Source organism: Eulemur rufifrons, chromosome 12 (assembly GCF_041146395.1).
Source record: "Eulemur rufifrons isolate Redbay chromosome 12, OSU_ERuf_1, whole genome shotgun sequence".
Lineage (NCBI taxonomy): Eukaryota > Metazoa > Chordata > Mammalia > Primates > Lemuridae > Eulemur > Eulemur rufifrons.
In genome coordinates, this window is record NC_090994.1 from 4245980 (window position 1) to 4260439 (window position 14460).

General features: G+C 41.8%; 1 protein-coding gene across 1 annotated transcript in view; it reads left to right on the forward strand.

Moving 5' to 3' along the window:
* Window positions 1-219: 219 nt before the first annotated feature.
* Window positions 220-14460, forward strand: part of KIF13B (kinesin family member 13B) — a 143456-nt gene continuing 129215 nt past the window's right edge. The window contains exon 1 of the mRNA XM_069484785.1: window positions 220-318. Within this exon, the coding sequence (XP_069340886.1) occupies window positions 264-318 (55 nt within the window). The 5' untranslated portion in view covers window positions 220-263. The remainder of the gene's footprint in view (window positions 319-14460) is intronic.

The window sequence follows — 14460 nt, forward strand, 5'->3', positions numbered from 1 at the left end:
AACACAACCGCCCCAACCTCCGACTACCAGCTCCAGCGAGAGAAGCGCGCCCCGAGGCTCCCCGCCCCCGCCCACAGTGCGGCGCGCCGGGACTACAAGTCCCGCCGTGCAGTGCGGCGCGCCGGGAGCCCTGCGGCCCCGCCCCGGCCCCGCCCCCAGGCCAGGCCCCGCCCCTCGCGGCCCCCTCCCGCCGGGTCAGCCCCGAGGAGTCGCCCGGTGGCCGCGGCAGACGGAAGCCGAGCGAGAGCCCCGGCGTCCGCAGGATGGGCGACTCCAAAGTGAAAGTGGCGGTGCGGATCCGGCCGATGAACCGACGAGGTGAGAGCCGAGCCCGCCCGGGCCGCCGCGGCGCAGGCGGCAGGTGCCTGGCGCGCCCGTCCCGCGGCTGCCGTGGGGGGTCCGGCCGGTCCCGCCCCTGCAATCGGCGGCGGGGGCGCCCCGGGACCTGGCGCGCGCCCCCCGCACCCCGCGCGGGCACGCCCCTCCCCCGGCCGGCCGCGTCCCGGGGCTCGGGGGCCCGAGTCCCAGCCCGCGCCCTTCCCGCTGCCCTTCCGCCGGGCGCCCCGCCCCGCGCCCCTCGCCCCCCTGCCCGTGCGGGAGGGCGCCTGGCCCCCGCGCCGCGTCCCCTCTGCCGCTCGTCCCGCAGCTGTCACCGCGGCCCCCACTCCGCGCGGGACGCCCGGGCGCCCCGGGTCCCGCACTTTCATGGCCTGCGGCGGGGAGTTTGGTTTGCTGCTCCCGGGAGAGCCCTGAAGCCCCTGATCTTGGCATGTCGCTTTCTGTCCCTTTAACCTGGACGGTCTGGAAGAGTTGTAAATACTTAGGGGTTGGGAAAAAGAGGTTTTTTTTTTTTTTTTTTTTTTCCTTTTGGACTGTTGAGAAAGTTTTGGTTTTGCTTGAAGTCCTATTCGTCATCTCTCAACAATAAATAGTTTAAGTGCCAAGATTCTTGTGAAATTGTATCTTTCTGACATTAAGTCTGCAGGGAGGGTAGAGAAAGCCGATAAACCGAGTACATTTGAATCATCTGTGGCCGGTCAGATGGACAAACCGAGTACATTTAAGTCATCTGCGGATGGTCAGGTGGCCTGGAGGGAGCCCCAGCTGCAAGTCAGGAGAGGTGGTGGGCTGGGTCTTGCCGTTGATCCTTAACTGGCAGCGTGGCTGGGCAGGTTACTTTAAATGAGATAATGTATTTGAACACACATTATATACAGGGTCATATTATTGGGATCATTGTTAGAGTCCCAGGAGATGACTTTGCAATTGATAAGATTCTTAACTAATCGGAGTCATTTGTAAATGTCAGATTCATTTCTCTATACGCTGTTTCCACAACTTCTGTTCAAAATCAGGTGTTGTTAATTTAAGAAATTATAGGTTGCTTTCCTTTTCTGGGCTGTCTTTTGTGTATATTGAGACATGCAGATCACCTAGTTGGCACATACTTTGTTGGTTCGTCCTTCTGTTGGAAGGTGGTTATCTCCTCTCTTGGAGTTATCTCATCTGTTGGAGTGGGTTTGTCCTTTTGTTCCTGCTAAGTCAGCTTAAGGCTGATAGGTGAGTTTTTCCTTAAGAACTTAATTGCTTTTAAGTTTTCAACTAGGGCAAGGTTGAGTCTGGGTTTTCGCCTCACTAGTTCCATGCTCTGACAAAGTGAAATAACTTAGAACTCTGAAAGTTTTCAGAAGCATTAGTTTTTAAATATTCAGCCGTGTTTATTTCAGTTAACTTCCAGTTTACTATCACAGTGATTTAAAAAACAAGCTACATGAAACACATCTGAGAATTGACTCTGAAAGGGTGGTTTCAGCACATTCTTAGAATTTCCTTTTCACAAAATATTTGGAAATGTCAGTGCTAACAAGAGGCAGCTAACCATCACAAAAAGACTTTTTTTTCAGATATTTAGAGTCCTTCCCTTGTCTCTTCTCCCTCTCCCCATTGGTTTCATTTTTTGAGAGGAATTATCCTAAATTATTTATGTTAATAAATTGCCATTGATAAGACTTAATAACTTTCAGTGTCAGGTTAGAGGAGTACATAGAATAATAATTTTAGCTGTGGAATGGATATTAGCTGTTCCTTGGGTGGAACTCATTTTGAAATTAACGTTTACACGTAGATTCCATTACCTTTGGAATAAAAGTGCATTCTTTGTGGTAAAAGGCCTCCTCTTAGCAGCCTCTCTTACCTAGCTTTGTATTTCCTGACACACACAAACTTCTTTTTTCAGTAATTACCACAGATAATTAAAATTAGTTCTTTTTCTATTTTGTCATGAAGTAGTTGTTTACATAAATACAAAAATTATTTATGGAATTCAATGTGGTGGAATTCTAAAGTCAGTGATTTTTAAAGTTAGTATCTAGAGTTTGTATAAAAAGCCTAAAACAAAACAATTCCTTTTCAGTAATTTTTAAAAGAATCATATTACTTTGAACAGTTATTACTTCTGGGATAGTTAATGTATTAAGTAATCATGTATAAGTATGACAAATAATAAAATTTAGTCCTAATTGTTTCTCTCATAGTGTATAGGTGCAGGAAGCAAACTTATAAATCACTCTTCACACATGAGGATGAGAATGGGTTACGCTATAGACTCTGATATTTGGAATCAGATTAGCTATCTTTTGAGGACGATCTGAAAATTTCCAGAAACCTCTGGTGTACCATTATGTTCTTCACGTGATTCAGTGTCTGGTTATGGTTAGGTGTTTGGATTCTTAAGGAGGTTGGTTGGTTTATTATTTAACATTTATTATGGAAGTGAGAGCGTTTTAGTCTTTTTGCTAAACTGTGGGTTTGGGAAACTTATTTGAACATTAAGCATGAGGCCCTAATTCAGGAATATAGCAAGAGTGTAAAGGCTAATTTGTCAGGAATACTTTTCTAGTTATATATTTTAACGTTATGTAATACTAATAAAACAAGCAAAAAATAGAAAGGAAAAAAGTTCTCCTACATCCTTCTGTCCCAGTAACTTTTCTTATTTCCATTCCAGTTTGTGCTCACATGCTAATGTATGTAATTTTACGTAGTTTTACTATTACAACATTTATTTCTGCTTTTCTTTATCTGAGATACAAAGTTAAGCAGCTAAAAAAAAAAAGGAGTAAACTTTTGTCACGAGATCTTGCGGTTCTATTTGCAGATATTATTTGTCTTTTAATGTTGTCATTCAGACCGTACAACTCAACAGATAACTCTTGTGTGCTTTCAAATACAGTGAGAACACTCATTCATACATTATTAGCCAGTCTAATCATTAAATGAGCTGAAAGTTTATAGGCATAATTGACGGTATTAGTTCAGCAACACTCTCCTTTTCGGGAATTTGATGTTCTATAACTTTAGGTAGTTTAAAAACATTTACTAGGTAAGTGAACATTTATTGAATGCCTGCCAGGTGTCTTGCTTAGATTGTATGGAATCTGATTGCCGATCCTAAGGGTTTTTCCCATGTTTAAATCGTGTAAGATCAACTACCACGGGGGGGAGGGGAACCTGCAGCCTTCTGATTTCAAGATTGTTCTTGTTTAAGCACTAAAGGAGGCAAGAAAAGTGTCATCTTTCTCTGCTGCACCCCTTTTAATAAAAGGATTTGTTCTGTAACATTTGGAGTTAGTCAAAAGGCCGCACCTAAGGACCTAGAAGGCCGCAAGTTCCCCACCCAACAATCAGACCAGAAAATTACACTAGAAATTGAGATAGAAACATCAGTGAAATGAATTATTTTAGGTGTTAGGCAGGATGGAGAATAAATTTATTTCAACAGGTATTTCAAATGAGTTTGCTTTGCATTTTACAGTACTTGATGCAGTGAAAGACACGAAGAAGTATATACTAACGTCTGATAGGGTCAGTGCCTCAGTAAATCAGAGCCTGGTGTCTCGATGGAGGGACTATTACGCAGCTGTTAAAAATGGTGGTGATCAAAGCCATTTAGCAGCAAGGAAGACTTGTTTTCTCTCTTGGTGAAAAAGCAGAATGTAAAACCATATGTGTAACTCTGATTGATTCTGCTATTATGATTATTACTGTGTATTAATAAAAATGCATACAGGAATGGGCAAGAGCTAGAAAGGATCATGAAAAAATGAAATTGTTCTAGTTAGGAAGATTTTATTTCTAAGAACTTCCTTCGTGTTGCCCAGTGCTATCATATTCCGTTTCTTAGTGTGCTTTATGGTTCATGCTCATGAGGAAATGACTGTCGTGTGGAAAGATGAGATTAAAAGGTAAACAGTGATAGCAGCCTGGTAGTTATTAAGCGCCAGGCTTGGAAATACAGGAACTCGGAGGAGTGAGGACTTCACTGAGGAGGGTGAGCTTGGTTGGGCTTCCAGGAAGGAAGCTTATGCTTTGAGTGGGTGGGTGGGAGGGGAGGGGGGGCATTGCTTCATTGAGGAGGGGGCAGCAGAGCAAGGGCACAGCGACAAGAAGGAGCCAGGCAAGGTTAGACAGCAGGGGGGCCTCTGTGCGCTTGACTAGAGAAGGGTGGGGTGGGGAAGACTGGGTGAGTCACAGGGAGTTCTGAATGCTGGCTCGGCCAGAATCGCTGCTGAGAGTGGCTGGTCCACGTTTAGCTTCTTAGACCTTTGTGTGGGTCTTAGACACGAACAGGGAGGAGAGAGATTGCCAGATCTCAAGGCAAGCTTGGAGGCCCAGGTAGATGACTGACTCCCAGCATAGCTGGGCACGATTTAAAATGGGTGGTGAAAATGCAGCCATGTGAATAGGAAGTGTGAGGAGGCCGGTCAGATCAAGTGAATCAATCAAAAGGCAAAGGAAGACCTGGCGAGGTGGCACACACCTGTAATCCCAGGACTTTGGGAGGCCGAGGTGGGAGGATCACTTGAGGCCAGGAGTTCAAGACCAGCCTGAGCAACATGGCAAGACCCTGTTTCTACAAAAATAAAAAAAGGCGTGGTGGTGTGCACCTGTAGTCTCAGCCACTTGGGAGGCTGAGTCAGGAGGATGGCTTGAGCCCAGGATTCGGAGGCTGCAGTGAGCTATGATGACGGTACTGCACGCCAGCCTGGGTGACAGAGCAAGGCCCTGTCTCAAAAGAAAAAAAGGCAAGAGAAAAACTGAGGAAGTGGGAGGAAGCTTAGACGACCCTGGAGGCAGTGAAGACTTGGGTGATCCTTAGGAAATGAACCGGCAGGAGAAGGTGGTTGTGACCCTGCGGACATTGGGGATTCTTTGGCCTTCTCAGAGAGATCACCCACAGATATAGAGCTAAGGATGACTGTGGATGGAAATTTCTGGCAGTATTTGCTAAAACAGAAGATACTTGTTTTACAAGCATCTGCTTGATATGCTAATGGTGAATGAGACACGCATTTATTACAACATTGTTTTGCTTCTACTGTCAACTTGGTGACTGAAATTTGGATTTGTCCTAATAGAGACGAAGGCTTTTTGAGAAGAAGATACAGGTTTTATAAAATAAAATACAGTTTTGTTTACAATGGAGTTCAGTTTTACCCCCTCACCTCTATAAAACACTAACTGTCTAAGTTTTCCACTACTTAAGTTCTGAAAATGGAAGAAACCACTGACAAAACTGTTAGTTAAGGGGATGGATCGATCGATCGCTGTGCCTGCTGGTCACATTCCCCTTGTCGGCAGAGCATGTTCTTTAAAAAAACTTGGCAAAGACGAGCAGTTGCTTTAAGATGGGGGAAGTGTGTGAAACTAACTGGTTCACACCACACAAATCCATGCTTTACTGGGCTTTTACTCTCAGAAGCTGTGGAGGTCTTTAGAAAGTGTATTCATTAGTCCATTCAGTTCAACAGTACTGATTGAAGGGGAAAAAAATCTACTTTTTGAGAGCTTCTATTTGTGAGCTATAGAATTTAGTGCTTTTTGTACATTATTTCATTCTTGAAACCAAAGTTTGAAAGGTAGTTGTAGAATTTCTAGTTAACAGAATCTCAGAGAAGTTAATTAACATTCCCAGAATTACAAAACGCGTATTTTGGAGTCCAGTTTTCACCAACTTTGTCTGCCATCAGAGCCTGTGCTGTTACTGCTCCTTGGGACATGATGATCTGTAAAGGGACCCTGCAGTCCTGGGATTGTGTCATTTCAAAGATGTGCAGGATACGCTAGAAGCATAAGTCATGATCTTTGACTAAAGGAGCTCACAGTCTTGTTGGTAATAAGAGACGCACAGGTGCGTTCATTGTAAGAATGTATGTACAAGCTGGGTGTGGTGTAGTTCTAGCTACCTGGAAGGCTGAGGTGGGAGGATCTCTTGAGCCCAGGAGTTCAAGGCTGCAGTGAGCTTTGATTGCACCAGTGCACTCCAGCCTGGGTGACAGAGCAAGACCCTGTCTCCAGAAAAAAAAAAAAAAGTATGTACACAATGCAATGATGACAGCAGTGAATTATGAATTAAAGAAACGGGGGTGGGATTTGAGAATGGCACAGCAGGCATGAGCAGGTCCCCTTCCCTCCAAGTCCCACCGGGGTGACATGGAGGAGTCCAGATGGACACTGCACATGCCATTGTTTGTGCTGGCATTTGAGGAACACTGAGCTTGGAGAAGGACTGCAGAATTTCTGACGCAGATGGCCAGGTGGATGCTGGTGTCATTAACTGAGATGAGCAGTATGGGAGAAGCGAGTTTAAGGGTGGAGGTGTGGGAAATGATGAGTTCTATTCCTGGACATTCAACAGAATTTAGTGCTGATCACGTGCCAGGTACTGTGCCCGCAACTGAGAATAAGGTAGGTGTGTGCGTGGAGGAAACTCCGCACACTTGTTGGGTTGTAGGTGTCTGACGGGCACCTGGTGGGTGGATCCAAGAGGCCTCTGTGAGGAGGTGACGGAGACCGAGAGACAGAAGGAGAATCAGGTGAAAGTTATGTTGTAGACAGCCAGGGAGCAAAAGTGTGTCCAAGAATGAATGGTCAGCAGTCACGCACAGGAACGGCAGCGTGATTAATGCTGAACTGTGTTCGTGGGATTTGGCATGATGATGGTTAGTGGTAGTTTTCAGGATAATTTCACTTAAATGAATGAGTTAGTGTTGGGTGTTGGCAGTGGGCTTGAGTAAGTGGGTGTGCCAGTATGGAGGCAGTGTGTCTCCAGGAACATTCTTTCTAGAAGCCCCAGGTGAGAGGGTACAGAGTGGTCTCTAGAGGTGTAGGTAGCTAGGACCAGATTGGTTTTTCTTTCTTTCTTTTTTTTTTTTTTAAATAACTCTAGGAGATGTTTGAGCCTTGTTAGGGACCGAAAGAGCCAATAGAAAGGAAAGTGTTTGAAATACAAGAAGAAGAAGATAATTACATAATGAGAAAGCCATGGAGGGCTTGCTTTTCTTGATGAGATAGAATGTGAAGTTATCGAAAGTAAGAATTGGGTGAGCTGGGATCGTCAGAGTAGTGAATGTTTGGAAGAGATCTTGAAGGACCCTAACCATATTTTATGTCTGTTGAAGATAGTGGGGTCAGTCCTTCCAAGTTTTTTTTTCTTTCTTTTTTTCTTTTTAAATAATTCACATACCTAACGTGCACTATTCAATGGTTTTGGGATATTCACAGAGTTGTGTGGCCATCATCATTATCCAGAATGTTCTGGAAATTCCAAAACATTTTTATCAGCCCAAAGAGAAACCCTGTACCCATTAGCTGGTCACTCTTCATTCCCCGCAACAGCCCCTGGCAACCACGAATCTGCTCCCTGTGTCTATGGATTTGCCTGTTCCAGACGTTTCATATAAATGGAATTGTACAATCTGTGGACTTCTGCATCTGGCTTCTTTCACTTGGCATAACACATTCAGGGTTTATCCATGTTGTGCATGAATCGATACTTCATTTTTTTATAGCTAAATATTAATCATATTCCATTATACGGCCAGGTGCAGTGGCTCACGCAGGGTCTTGCTCTGTTACCCGGAATTAGAGTGCAGTGCGTCGTCATCATTTTATTTTTTTCAGTTCCTGTTTTGTGTGTGTTTCCATTCATGTTCTTCTCCCAGTAACTTTTGAGGAACTGTTTTCCGAATGAGCCATGTTCCATTCCTACCAGCAGTGCATTAAGGTTCCAGTTTCTCCACATCCTGACAACACTTGTGCCTCTTTTTGATTATTGCCATCCTGCTGGGTGTGAAGTTGTATCTCATTATGGTTTCAATTTGCATTTTTCTGATGGATGATAGTGTTGAGTGTATTTTCATGTGCCTATTGGCCATTTGCATAGTTTTGGAGAGATCTCTAGTCAAATCCTTTCCTTATTTTAAAAACTGGGTATTTTGTCTTTTTGTTATTGATTTGTAAGAGTTCTTTTTATATCCTGGAGACCGCTCCCTTATCAAATAGATGATTTGCAAATATTTTCTTGATTTTGTGGGACATGTTTTCATTCTCTTGTCCTATGAAACAAAAAGTTTTTAATTTGATGCGATAGACTTTATTTTTTTGTTGTTGCGTGTGTTCTTTTTGTCATTATCTGAGAAACCATTAACTCAAGGTCATGTGGATTTTCACATGTCTTCTTCTAAGAGTTTTATAGTTTTAGCTCTTACATTTAGATCTTTGATCTGTTTGGAATTTTGAATATGGTGTGAGGTAGGGGTCCAGTGTCATTCTTTTGCATGTGGATATCCAGTAGTCCCAGAATCATTTATTGAAAAGACTATTCTTTCCCCATTGGATTGCCTTGGCACCCTTGTCAAAATAAGTTGACCATAAATGTGACAGCATATGTCTGGACTCTCAGTTCTGTTCCATGAGTCTGTATATGTCCATCCTTATGGACGTACCACCCTGTCTTGATTACTGTAGGTTTGTAGTAAGTTTTGAAATTGGCGAGTATGGGCCCTCTCACTTTGTTTTTCGAGATTGTTTAGGTATTCTGGTTCTGCCTTATGAGATTTTAAATACCTATTTCCTAGTCCTCTGAGGTTGATTAGTTTCTTGAGTGTGCACATTTTATGTTTTGGGCCACATAGGATTATTTTAATTATTTTCACATTATCACCTCTCTTCCCCTTATCTGGCATCTCTTTTTTACCTTAGCCATAGTAGAGCTCAGGTATATTTTTATCTTTTATTTATTGACTGGATTTTCATGTTCACTGGCAAAAATGTAAAAGTAGTGATTTGGATTTTACCTATCTCTTTCTAGAAAGCAAAAGACCATTTGTTTTTTTTGTTTTGTTTTTTTTGTTTTTTTTTGTTTTTTTTGTTGAGACAGAGTCTCACTTTGTTGCCCAGGCTAGAGTGAGTGCCGTGGCGTCAGCTTAGCTCACAGCAACCTCAAACTCCTGGGCTTAAGCGATCCTACTGCCTCAGCCTCCCGAGTAGCTGGGACTACAGGCATGCGCCACTATGCCCGGCTAATTTTTTTTATATAGATTTTTAGGTGTCCATATAATGTCTTTCTATTTTTAGTAGAGACGGGGTCTCGCTCAGGCTGGTCTCGAACTCTTGACCTTGAGCAATCCACCCGCCTCGGCCTCCCAGAGTGCTAGGATTACAGGCGTGAGCCACCGCGCCCGGCCTTGTTTTTTATTTATTTATTGACTGGATTTTCATGTTCACTGGCAAAAATATAAAAGTAGTGATTTGGATTTTACCTATCTCTTTCTAGAAAGCAAAAGACCAATTTGTTTTTTATTTATATCACCTAGTTTTTTTCCCCCTGATGTCAGCAGACCTCAATAAAAAAGGGGGCTGGGCGTGGTGGCTCATGCCTGTAATCCCAGCACTCTGAGAAGTCCAGGCAGGAGGGTCACTTGAGGCCAGGAGTTCACAGCTAGCCCTAGCAACATAGTGAGACCCCATCTTTACAAAAAACAGAAAAATTAGCTGGGCATGGACGAGCACACCTGTAGTTCTAGCTGCTCGGGAAGCTGACGCAGGAGGATTGCTTGAGCCATGGAACTTGAGGTTGCAGTGAGCTATGATGATGCCATCGCACTCTAGCCTGGGCAAAAGAGTGAGACCCTGTCTCAAAAAAAAAAAAAAAAAAAAGCAGGGTGGGAATCCCAAGCAACTTCTAAGTAGAGCAAAGAAGTATAAGTCATATTTCGTGTTCTAAATATTACTTCCAATTGGGAAAATAAGTCCTTCATACATGAAATATTACTAATGAATATTTTATTTATATGTGCATGCAGAAACATAGAAAGTATGGGGTATGTAACACAAATTACTTGCAAATAGGACCACATATGACATGCAGAGTTTGCAATTTAACTAAATAATAGTAAATCTTGCAAATAATTTGTCATCTACCTTTTGAAAATGGACCCAAGTGAACTTAAGAGTAAGTTATGGTTGGCTTTTTAGGAACATGACTGGAGGTAAAGGGAGGTACATGTATGTTTCTGGGTAGTAGATTTAATTTGGAAATTATTAATTTTCTGGATACTTAGAAAAGCAGGTTACTAAATGGGCAACTCAGAATTATTTTGTTCACGCTGAGAATGATGCATTTCCCCAGATGGAACATGGGTTATGTAAAGGGAGTCTCCCAGGCCCTGCCTGTATTTTACTATGATGTCATTGGGGCGAGAGCCATAGCTGATTTGTGCATTGAAGAAAGACTTGTTTCAAATTATTGTTCACTTTTACAAGGTGACTAATATGCTGGCTGAATAAGCTGAGTTGTCAGCTGTTGATATTTTAATATTCATGGTGAGGAATTTGACCTGGAAAGGGATCTTGTTTGGAAATAATATGGAATTTTTAATGTTAGTGGAGTAAATTTCTTCCTTCCTTCCTTCCTTCCTTCCTTTCTTTCTTTCTTTCTTTCTTTCTTTCTTTTTTAAGGACTCATGGATACATGAAAGCATTCATGATTCTGAGTACTGGAAAGCTTGATTAGTCATGATGGAAACTTACAGTAGAACTTCAAGATCACTCTTTTTTAGTTGGTTTTTCAGACTAGTACTAATTAAACCCCAATCTCATTATTTTAGGCTTCACCATGAATAACCTGGTGTCCGTGTGTTATTTGTAATAATGAATATTTGGTGCTTTTTTAAAATTGTGGCAAAGTACACATAATATAACATTTTAACCTCAAGTGCACAGTTTGGTAGCATTGAGTGCATTTCACATTGTTGTGTCACTATCAGCACCGTCCATCCACGGAACTTTTTTCATCTTGCAAACCTGAAACTCTATAACCATTAAATAATAACTCCCCATTCTCCTTTCCCCCCAACCCCTGGTAACCCCCATTCTGCTTTCTGTCTTTAGGAATTTTACTACTCTAGGTACCTCATGTGAGTGGAATCATTGTCCTTTTGTGACTGGTTTATTTCCCTTAACATAATGTCTTCAGGTTTCATCCATGTCGTAGTGCGTTACAATGGTAAGGCTGAATATCACTCATATGTATAGGCCACATTTTGTTTATTCATTCATTTGCCGATGGGCACTTGGGTTGCTTTCACCTTTTAACCATTGTGAATAATGCTGCTATGAACATGGGTGTACTTTAGTGCTATTTTTACAAAAGCAGTGCGTAGCAGCTGGGTTCTTTTTAACCTAAGTGTTGTTCTAAACTAGGAGGAAGGTGTTTATCTTTTGGATTTTTGGTAGTTTTTTGGTTTTGTTTGTTTTTTCCAAATTAAGGCTTAAATTTGTAACTGCTATTTAATTACTGCTTTGCTTTCTAGGTAGTATACAGCAAGAAGTTTCAGTGGAGAGAGTGTCATATTTAGAATCTTGTAGCAATTAATTCAGCCGACTGGTAACATTTGATGGTACCCTAGCTATAGCATTTTATATTAAGATGCGTTTCATGCATCCGACCCTTCAACTTTCTTCAAATCTCACTGCATTTATTTCTTAGGTGTGCGTCGTAGATATTCTGCCTGGACAAAGTCTCAACAGTCTTGTGAAAAGTCTTCTCTTACTATCGTCCTTCCATCAACAGAGTTGGAGTGGAAATTTTATTTCATAAAACTGATCTAATAAAATAGTTTTTTTTTTTTTTTTTTTTTGAGATGAGTCTTGCTCTGTCACCTGGGCCAGATTGCTGTGGCATCAGCCTAGCTCACAGGCATCTCAAACTCCTGGGCTCAGGCGAGTCTCCTGCCTCAGGCTCCTGAGTAGCTGGGATTACAGGTGTGCACCACCATGCCCAGCTAACTTTTTTCTATTTTTATTAGAGACTGGGTCTCACTCTTGCTCAGGCTGGTCTCGAACTCCTGGCCTCAAGTGATCCTCCTGCCTCAGCCTCCCAGAGTGCTAGGATTACAGGCGTGAGCCACTGTGCCCAGCCAAAATAGTTGTTTTCATATTAAAGGCCATCATCTTTGGGTGTTAGATGTAAGGGACGTTTGTAAGTTGCTGTCGTTAGGACAAAATGAGTTGATATATGAGTTATCAGGTGATTCTTTGTATTGTGTAGGATTTTCCAAGGATTGGTTCCTTAAGCATACCATTTAATGCTTACAAATTATTAGTCGTTTCTGATGGCGTGCATGGGAGGTGGCGTGGCAGCGGGGGAACTGCTAAGAGGATCGGGGAAAAAGCATACAAATGTTGAAGGACAATGTCAGGATCCCTTGTTAATTCAAGATCATCTGAAATGAAGGAACAGCACTACTGTGCGAGAAAATATGTGATTAGCACCCAGTTTGTCAGGCAAGCATTCTAGATGTTTCCTTCTGCATGCAAAACTAGCAGCTCCTCTGCTCAGACCAAACATTCTTGCAAGAAACTAGTGACTAACTTTGTGGTGGGTGGTGAGATAGTATAATAGATTCTGAGTCACAGTAGAATTTCCGGGGAGTGACTACACATTGGTGAATACTATAGATTTGACTGGAAGGGGCTAGCCAATACACTATGGTCAGGTGCCATTAAGCAGTAGTATTAACAAAGTATTATGATAGCAAACTCTCTTGGAGCGCTGGGCCTAATGACGTGAAGAAGTAAAATTGCGTGTTTGAGAAGTTGCTGGTGCATGACTGGGACTTCCTTGCAGCATTTCTATGATAGGTTCGAGGAGACTTAAACACAAAGTGTTAGAAATCAGCTTGAATGCTAGTTGACCACAGTAGTCCATATTTGTCCTTTTGGGGTTAGTCTTCCATACGTAAGTGAAACACAGCTCTAAAGTTTTCTTTTGATTCTCTTCGCCTGAAAAATGTACTGGCTAAAAGAAAGACCACTAACTTCTTTGCACTTCTTGAGTGTGTCTTTGAGAATAACTGATGTGAGAAAAGTTAAGTTGTGGCCAGCACAGGGAAGGAAGTTTTTGTTTTGTTTTGTTTTGTTTTGCATTTGTTTTCGTTATGGAAGTTAAGATGAAAAAGAAAAAATTATCTATCCTGACTGTGGAAATGTTCTTAAGTTGTAATGAACATGACATTGACATTTGGCCAAGGTTTTTTAGGAAATACAAAATAACTCTAACACAGTATTGGTCCTTTGCTTAGAGCTTATCTTTTAGTAGTGGAAATAGGGCGGACAGAAACAGTTTCATACTTTGGTTCAGAAAACTGAAAGAATATAAAAATATGGGAACATAAATAGGATGTAGCATATACTTTTAAAAAGTTATATTAATATGTAATTCACATCCCATATAATTCGACAATTCAGTGTTTAGTATGCTCATAGTTGTACAACCATCAGCACAATCAATCTTAGAACATTTTCATCACTCCCAAAAGAAAATTGCACCTGTTAGCGGTCACTCCTTGGCCCTAGGCATCCACTAATTTATTTTGTCTCTATAGATTTCCCTCTTCTGGACATTGCAAATAAGTAGAATCATACAATATATGGTCTTTTATGACTGGCTTTTTTCCACTTAGGGTAAGCTTCATTCATGTTGTAGCATCTATCAGTACTTCATTCCTTTTTATGGGTGGGCAGTGTGCCATTCTATGGATAGACCACCTTTATCCATTTATTAGTTGATAGACATCGGGGTTGTGTTCACTTTTTGGCTATCATGAATATCCAAATAATGCTGCTGTGAACATTTGTGCCCAAGTTTTTTGTGGACTTAAGTTGTCATTTCTCTTAGTATACATCTAAGAGTGGAATTGCTGGGTCAGATGATAACGCCGTTTAACCTTTTGATGAACTGCCAAACCTTTTCCAAAGTGACTGCACCATTTTATATTCCCACCAGTAGTGCATGTCTAACAATTTCTTCACAGCCTTGCCAACCCTTGTTATAATGTCTTTTTGATTATATTAATAGTTATCCCAGTGTGAAGTAGTATCTCATTGTGGTTTTGATTGGTGTTGCCCCAATGTCTAATGATGTTGAGCATCTTTTCTTGTGCTTATTGGTCATTTTTGTGTCTTTTTTGGAGAGATGTATGTTCAGTTCCTTTTCCCTCTTTAAAATTGGATTTTTTTTATTACTGAGTTGTGAGAGTTCTTTATATATTCTGATACAAGTCCCTCATTAGATATATGATTTACAAACATTTTTTCAATTCTCTGGGTTGTCTTTTT